This window comes from Neofelis nebulosa, chromosome X (assembly GCF_028018385.1).
Source record: "Neofelis nebulosa isolate mNeoNeb1 chromosome X, mNeoNeb1.pri, whole genome shotgun sequence".
Classification (NCBI taxonomy): domain Eukaryota; kingdom Metazoa; phylum Chordata; class Mammalia; order Carnivora; family Felidae; genus Neofelis; species Neofelis nebulosa.
This window is the reverse complement of record NC_080800.1, coordinates 75,982,625-76,005,884: the sequence shown is the minus strand read 5'-3', so window position 1 is coordinate 76,005,884 and position 23,260 is coordinate 75,982,625. Positions and strand designations below refer to the sequence as shown.

Below are 23,260 nucleotides of genomic sequence, written 5' to 3'. Positions count from 1 at the left end.
TTGAATGTTCACCTAAATCTATTTAATCTATTGTCCTGTACATAGTTTCGTATCATTTTACCATATCATCTATACTTACATCTAAAAAATAGCATTCTTCTTCCTTATCAAGTCCTCATGAGTGCTTTTAAATTTTTCTTCTAAATGCTTTATTGGAAGATTATTTTGGCTATATTCAGAGGAATAATGAAATAGTTTTGCTTTTTAGACAGCATTGTTGATAACCATAAAATGTTATGCTAGACCATGCTCTTCCTCAGTCATTAAACACCAATGCAAATAAAATAACATTTCCTTCTATTATGACATAAATGATCACCTCTGAAACAAGTTGAAAAAAGATGTGATAGACGTAAGTTATTTATGTAAATAACAAAATAGACATTCTAGAATGCTACAATATTAGATTAGGTTAGGTGAAGCTGTGGTAATAAAAAAGACCCAAAATCTCAGTGGCTTAACACATAACAGTTTATTTCTTACTCTCAAAAGTTTCACTGCAAGTCCATCAGCTCTCCAAGGCAGGTCCCTTGTAAACAGTAACTTAGAGATACAGGTTGCATCCATCTTATAGATACACCATTTGGAGTACATTGCTTTCAGGTCACCATGGCAGGTAAAGAGAGGGCTGGAAGGTCACGCAGGACTTTTTACTGCTCCAGTATTGAAATGACACCTCATTTCTGTTTACAATCTCTGTAATCCTTCTGCTAGAAGTAGTCAAATGGCATTACCTAAGTACAAGGGGCTGGGAAGTAAATGAGAGCACACAGATATTTGGTAAGCTGTTAATGTCTTTACCATATTCTACAAATAATATAAGCTTCTTTCATATGTTAATGAAAAACAAATTTGAAAAATTCTATATGGATATAAGATATCCCTTAAATATAATATTTTTATCAGCATATGTAGTGTTTTTTTTTTTTAGAAAACAACTAAAGTTATGAAGCTTTAAGGTGATCTATCATGATATTAAATATATAATGTTCCAAGAAACTTACTGAGAGAACTGCAAAAATTTGGGGAGCCAATATTTATTTACTTGATATTTTCTATCTTTATAATAACTTTACCTGTGATTCAAGGAGGTTGATATGAAATCAGCTATTAAAAAGTAGCTATTGATTCCCTCATCATGCCAAAAGATTTTGTAAATATGATGTTACAATTAGCACATCCTCTGTAACAGGTGGGTTTTTTTGAGACATCAATTCATATTACTCTGATATATCAATATGTAAAATAAAAATAATTCTCAACTCATTTCAGCATTAGTGGTAAACATTAATCAGCAACAAACAGGCACCATTTAATAAAATATAACACAGGAAGATCAATGATGTCATTATCTTCTAAATTTAACTCCTATTTTAAATCAATACTAATGCTTACGATACTGAACTTCTAAACAGAATACTTACTAAGATTTTGGAAATAGTTTCATGTAACAAGACACATAGCGTACTAGAGATCTGGCACTTAACTTGCTTGCAGTAAACAAGCTTCAATATGAAGGCATTAAATATTTCTTAAAGACCTTCTTTTTACATGCTAAATATTTTGGCAAGTGTACAATTAAACATAGTAATGAAATATAGTAAGATTAAGAAATTACAAAATTGTATCCTAAGCATAAATCATATAAAAAGGATTAATGGTTGTATAGAATATCCCTGGATAATCAAAAATTAATAGGATAAAACATGCAAAATATTTCACATCTTTATTAATAAAAAAAAATAACAGGGTTTATATAAAATGATTCCCCTCCAAATGGCATCAAAGTTAATTCAAACAATGTAACGCTCTAATGCTAAACAGTATTCAGTACTATTGAAGTGGAGGTAAATTTCATAGAACTGGGGGTTTACTTATCCTTTCTTCTTGTTCACATGAAGGGGCACACAACATCCCAGAATTTCACCAAATAAGAATAGAATGGTTGTTGCACTGGCAAAGATAGGATGTGTAAAGATCAAAGGCACACACTATTCAGCTAGCTAAAGTTATAGCAAACTCTTTTTCCCCCACAAGCCCTTTCCTCATGTAAACTAAAGTTTATTAAGAAGTAAAATAAACGAATTTTCAAAAGTAAGGATTTAGAGACATCATTAAGTCCATGCTTCAAAAATGTCAACTATAGTCATCTAGATATTTCTGATTACATTTTATATGTGTATCCAAATTACAGACTTTTAAATAAGATACATTCCGGGGAGTCAAATTATTATCTAAAACATTTAAATTCAATTCCAAACGTCTTAACTACTAGTATGAACAACAGGGTTTTAGCTCCCAGAAGAATTAACCAATGGAAGGAAAAACACACAAACTAACAAAATTATATATTTATGCTGCAGGCAATGATTATGGCCCTTTCTGGCACAGTGGCATATGACTGACACTCAGTCCAGGAATAATTCTATTAGCACAGGGAAATTCATGCATTTTTGTAAATATGCCCTAACATTCACAGTTGAAGTTTCCTTAAGTGCTTGCTTTTTTAAATAGGAAAACCTTAATTTTTTATGTTATCCTGACTTGTGACTTGAACCTGACTTCTTTTTCTTCTTCTTACTATGTTTCATGTGATGTTTCTTCTTCTTTGCTTTTTCTGTTGCTTTTTCTCACTCTTCATGTCTCCTCTTTTTTGCTTGCACTTCCACTTCATAATCTGATTCTGATGAGGATTCTAATGAGAAAGGTTTATCTTCAGGATAAGTCTTCTTTTTTTCTGAGTCTTATATACTTTTCTTTCTCTGTTACATCCTTTGACTTTTCTTTTTTACAGATTCCTTGCTTTCTGATTCAGATTCATATGTAGAGCTTTCTGATTATCTGTATGAACAGTTCTTTTCCTTTTTTCATTGTTTCTGTTCCTCATTCTCAGAATCTGAACTGCTTGAAGAATCAGAGCTTGATGAAGAAGATGAATACTGATAAGATTTCTTCTTGTTCTTTTTCTTTCTCTTTTTTGGATGAACTTTCAGTTTCACTTATTAATTTCTCTCTGCTTTTTTCTAATTCTTTTTTCCAATTCTCATTCATTTTTTCTTCAAATTAAGCTAATGCCTTGGAGCCTTTCTTTTTATTTTCTAATTGTTTCTTCACTTCTTCCCAGGTGGGCCTTGGTCGATTCAGATAATCTTGTATTGTTGGGCCTACAGATTGAATTGGGCCCCTCCATCTGGCCATTGATATAGGATTCATAAAGTCCACTCAATTATCCCACTTCCCCATGGAGTCTGAAGGCTCCAAGAGCAGACCCTCAATTCTAAGGAGAATAAAAATAAACCCTCCTTCAGTTCTTCATTTGCTGGTATATCAAGCAGGCTCTATTCTGTTAGAGAAACAGATGGAATGGTTACAAAACACCTTTAATGTAAGAAAAAAATAAACAATAATCTTAATTGTTCACTATCGTTCACATAGTACAATAGACATTTTCAAAATCTTAGACCTTGAGAACAAAGAATATACACATTTAAGACTTTTGCATGCTTTTGATATTGTGGTATGAATATAACATTTTACATACCTCATAAGGTTCTCACTTATCTAAAAGTTTTACTAAATATTTCTTTTTATATTGTATACTTACCTTTTTTTTTCTTTTTTATTCAGCCTTATATAGTATAAAAAGAGAGAGAGAGAAAAATTTCTATAGCTGAAATCTGTACCAGGCAGATCTCCCCAGCTTAGAAAAGTGCAGCAGAATCCACTCCACTCTGACAGAAACCTAGGAGTTATATCTGAAAAACTCTCTTCTAAAACTCTCACATATAATTCATCACTACATCCTGCTGTTTTAAACCTTGACAATAGGTCTCATATCCATTCTCTTATTTCCAAATATATGGTCATCAATTTAGTCCAAGCACTATCACTTGGACTATTAACCTCTAGTATCAATTAAGTGTTACTTGCTAGGGACTGCTTAGTGTTTTGCAATGGATTATCTCATTCAATCTCTAGACTAATGCTAAGAGGTTGATTCTATTATTATCCCTATTTCACAGATGAAGAAACTGAGGCTTAGAGAATTTGAGTAACTTGCATAAAGTAACAGCTAATAATTGTCAGAACTAGGATTTAAACCAAGGGAGCATGACTTCAAACGCTGAACATCTAACATAACACTATATTGCCTCTTTACGTCAGCCTCTCAATTGATACCCTTATTTCTACCCTTGCTCTCTTCCATTACAGCCCAACACTGCAATCAGAAGGCCTTACATTACTCCAATGGCTTTATATTTTACTGAGAATAAAATTCAGACTCCTATCAAGGTCCTACATGACCTGTCTTGCTTCTCTCTCTTACTTTCATCATCCATTTTCTCAATTATATCTTCTATCATCTTTTCTTGGTTTCTAGAACATGCTAAGCTCCAACTTAGCCATCATGGCCAGTGATATCCCATCCTTTATGTATCAGTTTAAATGTCAATTATTCTAGGGGCGCCTGGGTGGCTCAGTCGGTTAAGTGGCTGACTTCGGCTCAGGTCATGATCTCGCACTCCGTGAGTTCGAGCCCCGCGTCAGGCTCTGTGCTGACAGCTCGGAGCCTGGAGCCTGTTTCAGATTCTGTGTCTCCCTCTCTCTGACCCTCCCCCATTCATGCTCTGTCTCTCTGTCTCAAAAATAAAAAAACGTTTAAAAAAATTAAAAAAAAACATTAAAAAATGTCAATTATTCTAAAAGAAACTGTTGGATTGAACTATATAAAATTGCCAAATATATAGGACAGAAACAGTCAAATACCAGCAACTTCATATGTATCAACCTTATAGTAAAGTATGTTGCCTCTGTAGCTACCCCTCATACACATTATACTGTATCACAGAACCTTGTGTCTTTTGTTCACAGCATTTAGTAAACTGGTGATTACTTTATTTGTCTGATTATTTGGATGTGTGTGTGTGTGTCCACCACTAAATATAAGGCCAGAAAGAATAAATGCCACATTTAATCCATCTTAATCACCATGGTGTTTCTAGTACCTAACATGACATGTTGCCCACATTAAATAGTCAATAAAAATTAATTCAGTAATAAAGAAACAAATGAATGAATACATGGGTGTACAGCTCTGGGAGAGAGGGGCATTCAGAGAAGCCTCCTGGAGTTTGTGATGTCTGTACAGGATTTTAAAGAATAAAAATTCACCCTGGAAATGAGGACATGAAGAACATTCCAGGCAGAGAAAACAAAATGTGAAAAAACGCAAGGATATGAAAGAGTACCATGTGTTTAGTACTGATGGAGCCTAAATTTCAAGAAACCAGTGGCTGGAAGTAAGGCTGCATAGACAGGAAATAGCCTGATCACAGAACCCCTGTAAAATCTATAGTTGTTAGGAAGCCAATAAAGTCCTTTAAAGAGAAAAAAAAATTATCAGGTATATTATAGATTTTCCTGTCAGTCTCCATCTTGACCGTGACCCTTTAAATCAACCTAACATACTTACTCATCATAAGCTCAATGTCACAGATGTTACAACGACTCTTGGTGATAGTTTTCTGCATTTGAATTGTTGTGTTCTTGATACTATTCTCCTTACCTTTCAATTCTAACTCTTGTTAGGTCTTCTGTCATTTTCGTTCTTACTGACACTCTAAATATCTATCAGATATTATTGTTTCCCTGACTTTATAATCAAAATCCCTTTGGTTCATATTCAACTTGCTGGTTCTCTCTGCTACTGAACACTTAGAATAGCATAACCCATTCTAACTTTAGTTCCTTGAGACCTAGTCCTGACATCACCTAGAAAGAAAGGCAAAGACCAGTTCATAAAAGCTTTGGATGTGATGCTATGGGTGTTGGAATTTATTCTATGAGATGTAAAGTGAAGTTAATGGGGAGGTAATGACTATTTTAAACATGAGAGTGATATGGCTATGTTTGAGTGTTTAAGAAACATTTTTTTACAGCATGGAAGTTGGATTGGATGCAAATAAGAATGAAGGCAATGAGATCACTTAAATATTAATGTAGACAAGTATTGAAAGAATCTAAAATCAGCAGCATTTTAAATGAAAAGAGGGGTAGATAAATGAGAAATGTTGAGGTCATTACACTGAAATTAATGACTAACTGCATAAAAAGGTGAGGGTGAGAAAGGACAAGGCTCTGGCTTGTGAGACTAGAGAAAAGGCAATGCCAATGACTGGATAATAATGGAAATGGCACAGACTATAAGGAAAGGTCTCCATTCAGTATTGGATTCAAACAGTTTGAGGTGCCTATGAGAGACCTGAATGAATCTGCATGTAGGAAACTAGATGTATGGGTGTTGGTGCTCTGGAATGTGACCTGAGTTAGAGATATAGTATTGGCAGTCAGTCACTGAGTGAAGGCTAAAGTCATGAGAGAAAATTAAATTACCTTGGGGAGGATTTCAAATGAAAAAACAGGCTTGAGTACTGGATCTAATTTAATAACAAGATGCAAGGGGTTGGCAGACAGAGTGAAGCCTATGAAGAACATTTCAGAAAATTAGCTAGAGTAGTAAGAGCTAGATTGGTATCAGAAAAAAACAAAACAGGGGCGCCTGGGTGGCTCAGTCGGTTAAGCGTCCGACTTCAGCTCAGGTCACGATCTCGCGGTCCGTGAGTTCGAGCCCCGCGTCGGGCTCTGGGCTGATGGCTCGGAGCCTGGAGCCTGCTTCCGATTCTGTGTCTCCCTCTCTCTCTGCCCCTCCCCCGTTCATGCTGTGTCTCTCTCTGTCTCAAAAATAAATAAATGTTAAAAAAAAAAAAGAAAAAAAAAAGAAAAAAACAAAACAAAACAAACAAACAAACAAAAAGTAAGAGTCACAGAAACACTGGGAAGGAGAATAAAGTTTCAAGGTGAAAACAATAATCCTCAAAGGTTCATGTTCATGAATTTAATCTGAATGATTTTTAAATACTAAAAATGTGGGGGGAAAACTAAATGTCCATTAATAACAACCAGGTTATATGAATTATAGTATACATATCCAGTGGAATACTATAGCCACAACGTATTGTTTAGTGAATAGTTTACCAAATGTAAACATTGGTTATCTCTGCATATTGGGGAGGCATTACTTCCTTTTGTCAGTTTTTTCTATGTTTACATTTTCTACAATGAGCAGGTGTTATCCTTACCTCTAAAAAATTCAGAAGAAAAAGATACGGACAATAATATTACATGCAGCAGATAAGTCAAGTAAGATAAAATCTGAAAATATCCAATAATTTGATTGTGAAGAAATAATTAGGAAACTTTGATAATGCAATTTCAATTAAATAGGGCACAAGCCTGAAGACCACAGGTTAAAGACTAAATGGGAGGTGAGAAGGAGGGTACCCAGATTCATTTGAGAAGGAAAGTAAAAAGAAGGCAACTATCATGAGGGATGCAGAAATAAAGAAAATGAGTTTGTTTTTGTTACTTTTTGTCACTGAAGAAACTTGAACATATTCACAGGGTGACAAGAAAAAATGGAGCATAATGAGAGAGTTTTAAGAAGATAGAAAAGAGAGAGAATAACTAATATGGCAAAACCACAGAGAAGCCAAGGAGGAATCAAAGTCACATGCTACTTCTTGCAAGAGAGGCAAAGAATAAAGAAATGGTATAGGTGCACATTTTTTTTTTTGCAGGATGTTTTTTGGTGGGGGGAAAAATGAAAGGGAGAAAGTTGAAGTATTTCTCACATAATGATCTTCATTTTCACTCAGTGGTAGATGCCAAGGTCATCTGCTAAAATTAAGGCATGCTGAAGTAAATTTTGAGACCAATATCTAAAATTTGAAAAAGCTGCAGAGGTGAATGGGAGAGGGTGCTGACCCCAGACAAGTATGGGAGGTCTTCAGAACTGCAGAATCTGTGTGCTCTTTTCTCAGAAGATTAAGTACACAGAAGAAACACCAACCAAGTCTCTAGCTCAAATACTCTTTGTTTTCAAATTGTGGCTTACTTTCTCTTTCTATTATAGAAATTTGATTCTCTGTATCTCTATTTATTTGTAGGAAGTATGCTAATTTTATATAGAGATTAGATACAAATTGTGACAGCCCTGCTGGTAATCTAAGTGTTATAAAAATTAAATGTTCATTCATTCTCATAACAATTCCCTTCAGATCTTCTATTATGTACCAGACACTATGTTCTATGCCATGGAGATACCATGTCTAGTAAAGGTAATAGTTATTACACAAATATCAAACAAATGAGTATATAATTATAATCGTGATTAGAATGATGAAGGAAAAGTACAGGATGCTAGTAAAAGGTATAATGAGGGACCTAATTCAGAATGGAAAGTCAAATCTGAAATACTGACATATAATCTGAGACCTGATGGATAAAACAGCTAGCCAGATGAAAGGGTTAAAATAGGATGCAAGTAATAAAAGAGCCAAAGTTGACCGAATGATCCAAGCAGAAGGAATATCAGATGCTAAGGCCCTGAGGTGAAAAGAAAAAGCCAAATATGATGCAAAATATTCACATTATGACACTCATGTAAACCAGTCATCATATCATTTTCTCCTTGAAAGTGATTGTATCTGTACTATTTTTCACTGAACATGTTCAGGTAAAAGTGAGTATGAATTTTAGCTAATTAAAGGTATGTTTTAATGTTTCACAATGACATCTCCAATGTAAATATCACCATAGCTAGTTATTTTAGAGACCTACTCTATTTTACAAATAATTTCATTGAATTTTCAGTGATATGTCTAACTGCGGACGAATTCTACAGACACATTTGCTTCACTTGAAAATCCTTTTTAAATCAGTCGGCACTCTGAGACTTAATCTGAAGTACTCAACTCTTCTGGAAAGGTCTGGACATTTGGATGAAGTTCCTATAAAAATAAACTTAATGTTCTTTGTTCACATTAGATAAACTAAGTTCAAATAACATGCTACTGAAATAAATGCCTTTTATAAATCTAATTAAAGAATTTAAGATGGTAATGAGTGTACTAAACTATAAAAATAATAAGAGTCTGCACAAATATATTAATAATACCTTAAACTATCACAGTATGTTTTGCCATGTCACACTGACTGATATAGAGAACAGCCACATGACAATCTAATTCACAGGCCATATAAAAGATAGAGGTTTTAGGGAGAAATTTAATAATGTTTCACAAGTTCTTGAAAATATCTAACCCTAGAAAGTATATGTCATATGATATCCTTTCTTCTCAATAAAACTCGAGCATACATTCTATTTTGATTGTTAACATGACTATTTTGAGAGAGGAATCATTGCCCTTATCTTAACTGCCATCAACCTGACAGAAAACTGTGCTGTGTTGAAACCATTCCCCTTTTGTGAATTCCCTGTATCATAGTTGTGTCATGGAACATTTGTTATTCTAGAGAAAAGGTGTAGAATTTGAAATACTGCCTCCTCTTTCTTCCCTCTATATAATTGCCAAATGATAAAAGATCAGTCTCTACTGTGTTAATGATGATACCAAAAAACTTAAGCAGCAACAAAATATTGCATATGTAAGAGATAAGATAGAAGAGAATGGTTATGAGAGGGTAGAAATTCTAAGCACAAATTTAGTTGTTTATTTTAAAGACACAAGTATTTCACTCTTATTAATCTTAATATAGTAATAATGTGTATTTTATATTCAGAAAAACAAATCATTGGTATTTTTAGTTTTTATGCCAATGAAGTAAAATGCTTTTTAATATTTTTATTAAAAAATTTCAATGTAATATAACATACTATAATGTGGTTATATATGAATTCTGGGTAGGAAAGGACTTTTTTATTGAAGTACAATTGAAATACAATGTTATATTAGTTTTGGGTGCATAACATAGTGATTCAACAATTCTATACATTATGTAATGCTCACCACAATAAGTGTAGATACCATTTGTCATTATACAAAGTTATTACAACATTATTGACTATTTCCCTATGCTGTACTTTTCATCCCCATTACTTATGTATTTTGTAACTAGAAGTCTATACCTCTTACTCCATTTTTTGCCCATCCCCCTGCCCCTCTGGCAACCATAAGTTTGTTTTCTGTATTTATGAAATTGTTTGTTCATTTGTTTTGTTTTTTAGGTTCCACATGTAAGTGAAATTATATGGTATTTGTGTCTGACTTATTTCACTTAGCATAACACCCTCCAAGTCCATCTATTTGTCAAGGATAGCAAGATTTCTTTTTTTATGACTGAGCAATATTCCATTTTACACACACACCTTTTTTATACATTAATCTATCAATGGACACACATTGCTTCCATATGTTGGCTTTTGTAAATCATGGTACCATAAGCAGGGATATATATATATATATATATATATATATATATATATATATATATTCAAAATTAATATTTTCATTTTCTTCTCTGGGTGAAATAACCAGCAGTGGAATATTGGGTTGTATGTATTTATATTTTTAATTTTTAGTGGAACCTCCATACTGTTTTCCATAATGGTTGCAATAATTTACGTTTTTCACCAACAGTGCACAAGGGTTCCTGTTTCTCCACATCCTTGACAACACTTGTTGTTTCTTTTTTTTTTTTTTTTCAATAGTAACCTTTCTGACTGTTATGAGGTGATATCTTATTGTGGCTTTGATTTGAATTTTTTTTTATTATTATTAGTGATGCTGCACATTTTTTCATTTGGTCATCTGTATGTCTTCTTTAGAAAAATGTCCATTCAGGTACTCTGCTCATTTTTAAATAAGATTACTTGTAAGTGTGTGTATGTGTGCGTTGAGTTGTATGAATTCTTTATATATTTTCAGAATAACCCTCTATTGGATAAATCATTTACAAATATCTTCTCCCATTCAGCAGGTTGCCTTTTCATTTCATTGATGGTTTTCTTCACTGTGCAAAATCCTTTTTATTTTGATATAGTCCCAATAGTTTTTTTTTTTTTGTTTTTGTTTTTGTTTTTGTTTCCCTTGCCTGAGTAGACATATTAAAAAAAAAATGTTGCTAAGGCCAATGTCCAAGAGATTATTGGCTATGTTCTCCTTTAGGAGTTTTATGTTTTCAGGTCTTATATTTAGGTCGTTAATCCATTTTGAGTGAAATTCTTCTTAAAATGATTTTTTTTATATTTGAGAATATTTTTAGCTTTACATAAAAGTTACAATTCCTGTATCTGCTGTACCCAGTTTCCCTTTTTTCTTTCTCTTATTTCCCTTATATCCTATATTAATATGGAACACTTGCAACAACTGATGAGACAATGCTGACGTATATTAACTAATGTCCATTGAGTATTCAAATTTCCTTAGCTTTTAGCTGATTTTTTTGTTGTTGTCGTTGTTTGTTTGTTTGTTTGTTTGTTTTTGTGTGTGTGTGTGTGTGTTTTTCTATCACATGAATCAACCCAGAATACGGTGGTACATTTAGTCATCATGTCTCCCAGTCTCCTTGTGATTATAGAAGTTTCTCAGAATTTCCTTGGTTTTGATGACCTTGACTGTTTTGAGGAGTACTGATCAGATATTTATTAGAATCCTCTTCAATTTGGGTGTCCCTGATGTTTTTCTCATGGTTGGAATTAGGTTTAGGTTCTTGGAAGAAAGAACACAGGTAAAGTACCATTTTCATTACATCATATCAAGGGTACATATGCTGATCACCTGAGGTAGTGTTTGTCAGATTTCTCCACTGTAAGATTATACTCCTTTTCCATACTATACTCTTTGAAAGGAAGTCAATTTTTGCAGCCCACACTTAAGGAATGGAGATTTACCCTCCACCTCCTTGGAGGAGTATCTATATTAATTACTTGAAATTTGTGTGTATGGGAGATTTGTCCATTCATAATCACTGATTCGGTTTTTCAATCATTTTTATCTGTATGGGTCAAGAGTACTGATTTTTATAATTTGGTGAATATTTCAGTGCTACTTTATTTTGCTGCCAAAATAGTTCTAGTTTTGGCCTTTGGGACCTCTTTTAGTTGGCTCCTGTGCCCTTTTGACATGGCCTCATCATTTTTTTTCTTAAGCACTCCCTACTTTCTGGCTAAGATGCTCCAGGATATTTTGTATACCACCCACATTAGCCCTAGAATCCTATCAGGGTATCATTGCACTAGGTCTTCTAGTGCCCTGCACTAGACAGGGCCAGGAAGTATATGAAGTGGTTTTAATTCATTCAATCACATATGAAGTTTGAAATAAATACATGACATTTGAATATAAATTATTTATAGATGGTATGCAGAACACTATGTTGACTATAATATGACATCTAGGTCATATGACTGAGTCATCATCAACAGAGTCTATGTTATGATTATTTCCTGATTAATAGGAAAGGAGCTGTACTACATATTTCTGAAATTTCTTGAAAAGCCTAATAGTCTAAAAAAAAAAAAGAGCAAAGGTCCTCAGAAGAACTAGCTCTGCCCCTTTAGCATTTGCCCTAGTCAACAAGCCATGAACAAAATAACAGTACCGTTTATAGTGTCAATGTCAATGTTTTAAGAAACCCTATGTATAAAACCATTATATACAATGTTTTAAGAACCCCTATTAAGAAACCATTATATACATAAGTATAAAATTCAACTAAGCATTTTCCAAGAAAATGCATTTGGCAACTTTTGGATACTCACTGGCAACTTTCTTGAGTCTTCCTTAACAACAAATTTTGCCCTACAATGTGTGTTTAGATGTGATATGACTATATGTGATGTAACTAACATACCTTTGGAGCACTGAAAATTCTAGTTCTTCTATTCAAGGAGTCCTCTTACATAAACCAAAGCTATTTGGATACTAGTTTCTTTCCATCTGTATGATGAGTCCTATGAAAATACACCTCAAAAATAAGGTTTGCTACATATCTTCTCCATACTGACCCGGTTTCTATTTAACAAATGTCTCATTGTATGAATTTTGTAGAAACCCTTGACAAGATCCCTCAAGTCCTAAAGTTTATTGAGTTTTTTTTTTCTGTTTGTTTGTTTTTTTGTTTTTTGTTTTTTGGTTTTTTTTTAGCCCTGAACATCTAAAATCAGTTTGCTTACATTTGGCCAGAGCGTAAATGGAATATCATTAATATATGAGACTTTCAAAGTGAGATAGAACTGCATCTATCACATATTCCTTACAATTTCATCTACATGTTTGTGTTAAAAAGTGATATATTCTTTATTAGAGAATTTTGATATGTTTCTTGAGTAAATACACTGTGTACCCAAAGTCATTTGTAATCTAAAATCTGCCAAATATTCCCTAGGATCTAGTTGTGCCAGGATACATTTGTCCCTAAGCATAGAAAGCAAAATACCAGGGGAACTCTTTGTTATTCTGCCAGAGAACACAGTTCAAAACTACATCTATTTATGCATGGCTTTAAATAGCCTTACTTGGTTTTATATGAATCAATGTTTCAGTCACTACCTTCTGTACCCTGCCACCCTAACACAATATTTAAATGTATTTCTGGGGGCGCCTGCGTGGCTTAGTCGGTAAAGCGGCTGACTTCAGCTCAGGTCATGATCTCATGGTCTGTGAGTTCGAGCCCCGCGTCAGGCTCTGTGCTGACAGCTCAGAGCCTGGAGCCTGTTTCAGATTCTGTGTCTCCCTCTCTCTCTGCCCCTCCCCTGTTCACACTCTGTCTCTCTCTGTCTCAAAAATAAATAAACGTTAAAAAAAATTTTTAAAATAAATAAATAAATAAATAAATGTATTTCTGAAAACAGAACAGATAATTTGATGTAATGTATACAGATGAATATACTGGCTATGAAATAGCTAAAAGCATCAAAGTTAGTTACTGAAGCTGGGTACCTTTACGTGAATCACATTTCTTCTCATATTTGAAATTACTACATGTGCAAATTTCCTAATAATTCAAATGCCAGAGCATATAGACTTATTTGTTACAATAGCTAAATTATGATGCTTATCAGAAATGATAGTAAGTTGTGCTCAGAAGCATCACAAACTAAAAATTTGTATTAGCATTACTTTATTATATTAGAATCAAAGGGGACTACATTTCCATGACTGGCCTGATTTGAAAACATATGTGGGAAAATAACACCGTATGGAAAGGAAAAAACAAAACAAAACAGATTTCAATTCAGGAATAACACTGAAGAAGAGTTGGCTTGATGAAGGCAGATAAAATGTAGGGAAAATTCACTAGGCAAGCTATATTAACTTCATACATGCAGCAAATCATCATTAGAATTCATTATCATTAGAGTTGAAAGCCTAGCTTCCCCATTTACTTGCTGAAGCTGTCAGACAAATCATATAACCTCTCTGTGTCTCAGTTCTCATTTCTGAAAATTAACATATGATCATTCTTTTTTATAATCTCATTCCCTGCCAGGTTCAAATGGAATACTGTTTGGCTCTCATTCACTGTTCATGGTGAATACTGAATAGTGAATTCACCATGAACAGATACTGTTCTAAGTAGTTTACATGGTTGATCATTTAATTCTCATGAAGTAGATGCCATTATTTTCCCCATTTGACAGATGAAGAAACTCAGTATCCAGAAGGTTAAGTAATATGCCCAAGGTTTCATAACTAGTAAGTACTAGAACCAAGATTAGACACCTAGCAGCCTGATTTAAAATCTGCATTATTAAAGAATGTTATAGCATGAAAAGTGGCCGTAAATTCTAGTTGAGAACTCTAATGAAAATATGATGGTTATTTGTAGTTGTACCTCTATCCCTCAAGTTCAGAAGGTCACAGGACAAGTACTTACTTGAAAGGGCAGAAAAGAGTCTAATGTTAATAAAATTTAAATTGGTTGATAGTATCAGTTTCTATAAATTGGGACAACTTGAATCAGGAGTTCTACTAATTTGTTAAATCAATCTAAAATTTTCAGATACATGAAGCATACATCTCTCTTTGGGTGTGAATGGGGATGGAAGTTTAGCCTAAACTAGTCAATGTTTCTTTTTGTATTACCAATACCACTAAATTTTATGATAATGAGGATAACTTGAGAAAATGGAAATATATAGAAAACTTTAAAACACCATTATTTTCAACTTCTTTCCTTGCCCAACCTGATGATTACCAGAATTGTTAAAATGGACTGATTCAAGTTTTCCTTCTCTTTTCAAACTTGCAAGTGTGGCAATGCATAAGGAACAGTGTTAACTATAAGCAGCAAAAAATAAAATGGAAACTATCCCAGTCAGCCTGGATTATCTACAAACTCTACTAAGAGTTTCTTCCTTTTAGATTACAGGTTACTTACTACCTAGCTCTGTTCCTTTGTATGACTGCATATGTTTCTGTATTTGTAGATTGTCATTTCTTTTTTTCTTAATGTTTACTTATTTATTTTGAGAGAGAGGGAGAGGGAGAGAATGAGCAGAGAGGGCCAGAGAGAGAGGGAGAGAGAGAATCCCAAGAAGGCTCTGCACTGTCAGCACAGAGTTGAACATGGGGCTTGATCTCACAAACCATGAGATCATGACCTCAGCCGAAATGAAGAGTCAGACACCTAACTGAATGAACCACTCAGGTGCCCTGACTGTTCTTTCTAATTTCCTTTTCCCTCACTGAACTGCAGATCCCTAAAAGATAAAAGAATAGCACGTGCCCAAACTACTATGCTCTATCTACTGTGTTGGCAGATATTCCGAGTGACAGAATTTGCTAACTTGACACTTAAAAACATATCATATCACTTATTTTCACCTATTTGTTATATAATTGCCAGTTTTTATGCAGTATTCAGAAATATAGGAAAGTTACACACTGGGAACTCAGCTGTTTTTACTTAGACTCTTCTGAATCTTTTTTACCGTCTTACTGACACTGAAATAATCTGCCTATATAACTGCCTAAATCTGAAGATTCAGAAATCTGAAGGTTCAAGTACGTTTGTTTGATTCACTCCAAACTCAGTAATTCTAGATAACTTTCTCTTTATACAAGAAGTCAATTCTAACCTGAAATTATTCAACCACCTTAAATAGAAGCATATAGATTACTTAATGCAATCCCTTAAATCTTTTGATAGGCAGTCCTTCCAAAACCTTGTAATCTTTTTGGATTAATCTATTCTAAAATGTTTGAGCATGAAATTCCTCATCATGGAAATAAAGTTTATATACTAAAAATTAATGAAACATCTAAAATGTTTATCCATGCTAAAATGGAAGAAAACTTACTTTTCATCAGTACAAATTACTGGCCTAGAAAATAAATCATGGTTCTAGAACTTTATTCTGACTATACTAAAATTTAAAATAACTTAAACTAAGGTTGAACCTATATGGCAGAAATACATAATCTGAATGAAGGCGATTCACTTATTCACATAACAAATACATACTGAGATTCTACTATGAGATAGGCACTACTGTTAAACAAGACAGATCAAGTCCATGACTTCATGAGGTGTACATTTTAGAAGAGGAAGATAATTACAAATTTGGGCTTTGTTCCAAGTATGTCATAATACATGTAATCAAGACTCTAATAGAAAATACTAGGTGGGGGATATTGAAGAACAAGTTAAATGACATAATGAAGAAACACATAGATAAATCCAAAATATGGGACGTTCTATAAAACAAACAGCTTGTCTTTTATAACAATTACATGGAGGAAAATGAAGATGATTCTAGAAAAAAAAAGTTTTAAGGAGACATAATTAAATGCATGAGCTTTGATTTTATCCTGGTTCAATAAAAAACAGGTATATGAGGTTTCTTTTTAGGAGTGATGAAAATGTTCTAAAATTAGATTGTGGTAACAACTGTACAACTTCTGTAAATTTACAGTAAATCACTGACTCTTACATTTAAAAATTTATCCCACAAAGCTGTTAAAAAAGATTTTGAGGGGACACTGAAGATACCTAATATTGATGGGTATTAAATGATATCAGGAAATTATTTTTAATTATCTCAAATATTATAATATTGATAGTACAGAAGAAGACATCCTTATTTTTAAGTGATGCATGCTGAAAAACTTGCATCTGAAGTATCATGATGTCTATAACTTACTTTTGAATTGTGCAGCAAAACAGAGAAAGCAAATACAGCAAAATGATGTTAGTTCTTGATTCTAGGTTGTGAGTGTATAGGTATTCCTTGCAAAAGTCTTTCAAATTTTCTACATTCTTGAAAATTTCATAATAAAAAATTGTATGTTAATTTTCAAGAGGGAAAAAAAGATGGGTGCCTGGGTGGCTCAGTCAGTTAAGCGTCCAAGTTCAGTTTAGGTCATGATCTTTATGTTCGTAAGTTTTGAACCCCAGTCCTGCTCTGTGCTGAGAGCTCTGAGCCTGAAGCCTGCTTTGGATTCTGTGTCTCCCTCTTTCTCTGATGCTCTCCCACTCATGCTCTGTGTCTCTCTGTCTCAAAAATAAATAAACATTTTTTTAAAAAAGAGGAAAAAAAAGCGAGACATTGGAAGACATTAAGTAAGGAGTGATATCTGTTGTTTTGGGGCATCTTAAATTGGATTTGTCTACTGTATGATTTGATAAGTTATACAAAAATCCCTCAGTTGCTGAAAACTGAATAAATTGAATATATTGGGAAATAACTGATTATGAAGCTACAAAATAGACTTGGCCTAATGTTCTGTCTCCAGCAGGATAAATAGTGAACAAGCAATTCACCTTTCTATTTTGCTTCCTGTCTCTTTCACCTTTAACTTTTCAATTCTGGCTGGTTCACTTTTTTCAAAATCAAGGATCCCTAATGCTTTTGGCATTAAAAAAAGACAAAGTGAATCTACAGGCTCCAGTCTAAATAATCTCATCAGTCTAAATAATCTTATCATGCTTATCTTTTCCTCCTTACCTTCTGCCTCACTTATCTTCCTTCCTCTCTCACCTCAAAATCAATGGCTTTCTTTTCATATCTCAGATATGACACATTCTCCCCTAACCAGGGTCTTTGCCTGTACTATTTCCCCTCCTAAGTGCAACTTAAATATCATTCATTTAGAGAAACTTGTCTTGATGATCTTGAAAAAGCTAGGTCTGACAATTATACTCTCTGATGGAACTTTGTACTGTTACTTTTAATATTCATTGCAATGATAATTATCTAATTATTTGTGTAATCATTTAATATAATTTCCTCCCACTAGATTATGAGTTTTATAAGGAAAGGATTCTGTGTGTATTGTGCTCACTAGTGAAGATTTCAGGAAAACATTAGCATATAAATATGTTATTGTTTCACTTACAAAACAACAGAAAACCACCTTTCAACCCCATTTCTCCTATTATCTAACACTCCATTTCCCTGTCACCCTTCTTTAGCAAAACCTGTGGAAAGGGCTGTTCATACATTGTTTTCAAGTCTTCTTATTCTCTCTTGAACACATACCAATTTGGGGTTTTGATCTCAACCACTTCATGAGGACTTTTGTTGTCCAGGTCACTAATGACCTCTATGTCACTAAATTTAATGATCAACTTTCATTCTTTATGTTAATCTCACCAATTGACATCAATTGACAGAGTGAATGACTCCCTTTTCCTTGAAACATTTACCTCAGTTGGCTTCCAGGATTAAACACACTCTTGGTTTTCCTCTCACCTTCCCATTTGTTCCTTCCAGTTTCCTTTTCAGGTTCTTTCACATTGACCAAAAAAATAAGCAAGAAATAAGATAATATTTGTTAAAGTTCTTGCACTAAACTGGTGGTAAGTTTTAGGTTATAGAACTAAAACTTAACGTAACAGAAAATGTAATAACCGAATTTGAAAAAGTATGCTAACCAAAACAAGACTCTTTTACTCAAAGCAATAATCTACCTTAAAGTGTTATGATTAGCACTTTAACCATTATTATTACTTAATCAATTGTAAATAACTACTATAAGTAACTATAGGTTGCTCCCTGTTAATCACACTTTCCTACCTATAATTGGTCACCTAATACATTCTTCCTCATTGTTGAAATTCCTCTACTCTCAAGGGAATCATTGCTCTGAAACCCAATTTCTTTAAACAAAATTCTGCTCCAACATCTGGACCCCTAATTTTATATTTCTATAGTGCTTTCAAATTTACAGAGTAAATTATTGATAAAAGCAATATTGGAGTAAATTTTATGAAATAATTTGACAATCCATCACAATCTATGGAACAAATTAACTTTCTATCTTCTTTGATGTCTCTAAACTTCTTTGACCAAAATGGACTGACCCACAAAAACTTTTCTGATAGCAAACAGATATTACTATAAGACTATAACTCAAAATGGGGCCCCAGGACCCATGGGGTTCTCCAAGATCCTCTCAGGGGTCTGCCAGGTTTTCATTTTTCCAATTATGTTATTTGTATGAGGCCTTATTTTACTCATATACTTCAACCAAAATATCATATCACAACAGATTAAATGCAGAAACATATATGAGAATTATTGTCAGTATTAAAGAAGTTTAAAAATGTGAAATGATACATACTGTTCACTAAATATTTTTAATTTGGAAGATATAATTACTTTTAATAAAATTTTATCCAGTTAAAATACAATTGTCTTATTACTGGTATTTTTAAATGAGTTAATAAGCATTTTAAACATTTCTTAGTTCTCATCTTTAATATCATAAATATTAATAGCTATTTTTATTATCAGATATTATTTACCACATAAACAAATGTACTTTGGGGTTCTCAGTAATTTGTCATGAAGTAAAGGAATCCTGAAACCAAAAACATTGAGAACCATTTTCACTGAGAAAATGTTTCTGAGTATGTGCACTGACCATGTGCATCACAGCCATCTGGGATACTTGTTAAAAATATAGATATCTGGACTTCAGAGACCCAGGGGTCATGAACTTACATTTTTAAAGCAGCCCTCATGTGACTCTTATGCATACTAATACTAGAAAATTCTAATAAAGAGGTATATTGACTTCGGAGTCTGATGGATTCCAACCCTAGTTGTGCTGCTTCCTTGTTATAACCCCAGCCTATACCACTCTTGCCTGATTCCCTAATCTTACTTTTTGTCCCTCCCTCCATCTCCTGAATCCTCTTCCAACTGCACATTCTCAACTAAATAGTTCCTCATTTATAGAGGAAGCCCAAAACTTTCTATGTAACAGGAATTTAGAAGCAGCAATCTAGTTCTTAAAGAAAGGGGCTTAAAGTTGCACTTTTAAAGCAAGCACATTGCTTTTACTCAGGTTGTTTTACTGGGGTGACTAGGGAGATATCTGGTGGGGGCATATTTCCTAGGCTACTCATTGGCATTACCACTTACCTATATGCTTCTGCTCCTGAACAGAGTAAGCCTCCTCAAAGGATTTTATTTACTGTTGTTCACTTCGAGGCACATGGAACCATGAAGCTGGCAGCCATTTTGTCTTTCCTTAGCCCCACCCCAAATCAATTATCCACTTAATGCTGCCATCTTCTACTTCCTCAATGTTTACCGTGATTTGCATACATTGTTCCTACGAATCAGAGACCTGGAACTGTTTATGATGTTATCAATTTAGCCAATTAACAGAAACCAATGAAATTTCGCCCAGCGGTGAAAAAACACTTTCAGCACCACAGGGTTATTTAAAGACAGCAAAATTCTCTGTAGAACAGTGCTGCTCAAGGTATAGTACACTAACCTTCAAGATCAGAATCATATACGATGTTTTTAAAAAATGCAGATTACTGTGCTCCATCCCAGACTAAGTGTATCAAAATCTCTGGCAGTGAGTGAAATCTAGGAATTTGTAATTTTAATAATTTCCTCAGGTTATTACACTATAAAGTCTGAAAACCATTGCCATAAGGGAAATTTCAATCAGAAACAATAAAAATAGGAAAAAATAAGCATATTCTATATCACTATCTGTTTTATTGATCGTAAATGTATGTCACCCATGTGACCTTCCACACAGATTTAATATTTCTTTCCTTCTGTGTAAACATTATTTACTATTCCATCAGTGTTCCAGTAGTATCAGGATTAGGGAAGTTAATTCAAACTAACTACAGTTGCAAGCTATCAATGTATAAAACAGAATGCCCATCTATTAGTTTATAATGGGAAATATTTATAAACACAGGGATGTTCAGTTTGATAACCAGCATATTCTGAATCTATCAGATAATATATATACAAAAATAAATTATAATAAGACATTACCACGGTGAGCCAGGAATCATTAGAAAAGTAGTCAGATATTCTTAATGACTACTGCTTTAATAGTTAATTTGATCTACCTACCCATCTCCAACATTGGGTTGAGGACTAGAGTATTTCAATCTGATAATTAGGGCATTTCCTTTCCTTATACATTGCTGGAAACTCACAGCTAGCTCTCCAATTTTCTCTAATACAGTAATTTTCTTTCTGATAATTCAGTCTTCTGAATTAAATGATTAGATTTTACCTTTTAAATCTATCAACACATTCTATTCATGCTTCCCTGCAACTCAACCAAAACTTTTGGTGTTTCCAAATCAAATTATCTACTCACAATCAGTCTCTTGGGTTAATTTTGCAAGTGGCTTATCTTACTGTGGCTCTTCATTTTTCTTAATTTCACCTCGAATTTCTAACCTTAATTTCCTTGATTTTATAAGACACTCAGAATTTCTAACCTTAATTTCACCTTGATTTTATAAGACACTCAGAATTTTGCAAATATAAATAATAAATTTGCAAAGAGTTCTTAAGAATATTCAGAATGCTGTCTATATTATATTCTAATGTTTAAAAGTATCAGGACAGAAGTTTCATATTATAATTCTTATATTATGGTAATTGGAGAATATTTTCGAAATTTTTTCCTGTGTTAAAAGGCACTGTATAAAGATGGCAAGTAAGCACATGAAAAGATCTTCAACAACATATGCCATCAGAGAAATATAAATTAAACCAGCAGCAAGATATCACTACACACCTATTAGAATGCCCAAAATGTAGGACACTGACAACACCAAACATTGGCAAGGATGTGGAGCAACAGGAACTCTCATACATTGCTGGCAGAAATGTAAACTGGTATAGCCACTTTGGAAGACAGTTTGGCAATTTCTTGCAAAACTAAGTATACTCTTACCAAATGATTTAGCAACTGTGCTCCTTGGTATATACCTTAAAAAGTTGAAAATTTATGTCTGTACAGCTATCTGGAAATAGATGTGTAGAGTTGCTTTATTCACAATTGCCAAAACTTGGAAGCAACCAAGATGTCTTTCAGTATGTGAATGGATAAACAAAGTGTGATACATCCATACACTGGAATAGCATTCAGCAATAAAAAGAAATAAGCTATCAAGGCATTAAAGGACATGAAAGAAATTTAAATGCATATTACTAAGGGAAGTAAATCTGAAGAGGCTATATACTGTATAATCCCAACAATATGACATTCTGAAAAAGGTAAAAGTATGGAGACAATAAAAATATCAGTGGTTTCCAGTAGTAACAAAATGAAAAGGCAGAGCACAGAATTTTTAGGACAGTGAAACACTCTGTATGATACTATAATAGTGGATATATGTCATTATACATTTATCTAAACCCATAAAAACCAAGAGAAAACCCTAAGATAAAATATAAACTGGATAATTACGATGTGTTAGGAAAGGTTCATCCTTGGTAAAAGAAATAAAAAATACCATTCTGGCAAGTGATATTGGCAATGGGGGAGCCTATGCAGGTATGGAGGGCAGAGGGTGTATGGGAAATCTCTGTACCCCACTCTCAATTTTGTTGTAAAGTTAAAACTGCTCTAAAAAATTAGTCTTAGAAAAGACATTCCAAACAAAACTATTACAAATAACAAGCATGCCATATTATCTTTCTCAAAAGATGTTCAACCATATTGGCATTTCCATCTTTTTGCATTTCTATTCTTTTTTTTCCATCCTTTATTCACCTTCTAACTATAATGAGATGATCCCTGTTCTGCCAACCCAATGCAATACTTTTATGTAGACAGTCATTCTTTTCCTTTTAAAATTACCCTTAGATTTTTTAAAAGTTCTAAAATATGGGTGTTATTTTTAATAGATAATAATCATTTGAATTTTTATTTCTATTTTTTTAATGTTTTTATTTATTTTTGAGACAGAGAGAGACAGAGCATGAGCAGGGGAGGGGCAGAGAGACAGGGAGACACAGATTCTGAAGCAGGCTCCAGGCTCTGAGCTCCCAGCACAGAGCCCGACGCAGGGCTCGAACTTATGGACTGTGAGATCATGACCTGAGCCGAAGTTGGACGCTTAACCAACTGAGACACGCAGGCACCCCATCGTCTGAATTTTTATGAGAATT

The 23,260-nt window shown here is 33.6% G+C and overlaps 1 protein-coding gene across 1 annotated transcript in view; it reads right to left on the bottom strand.

Annotated features, from left to right (window-relative positions):
• Positions 1 to 2,096: 2,096 nt before the first annotated feature.
• The window catches only part of FAM133A (family with sequence similarity 133 member A), a 55,190-nt gene continuing 34,026 nt past the window's right edge, over positions 2,097 to 23,260 (bottom strand). The window contains 3 exon segments of the mRNA XM_058712295.1: positions 2,097 to 2,973; positions 2,975 to 3,343; positions 18,514 to 18,595. Of these exon segments, the coding sequence (XP_058568278.1) occupies positions 2,535 to 2,973; positions 2,975 to 3,213 (678 nt within the window). The 5' untranslated portion in view covers positions 3,214 to 3,343; positions 18,514 to 18,595 and the 3' untranslated portion in view covers positions 2,097 to 2,534.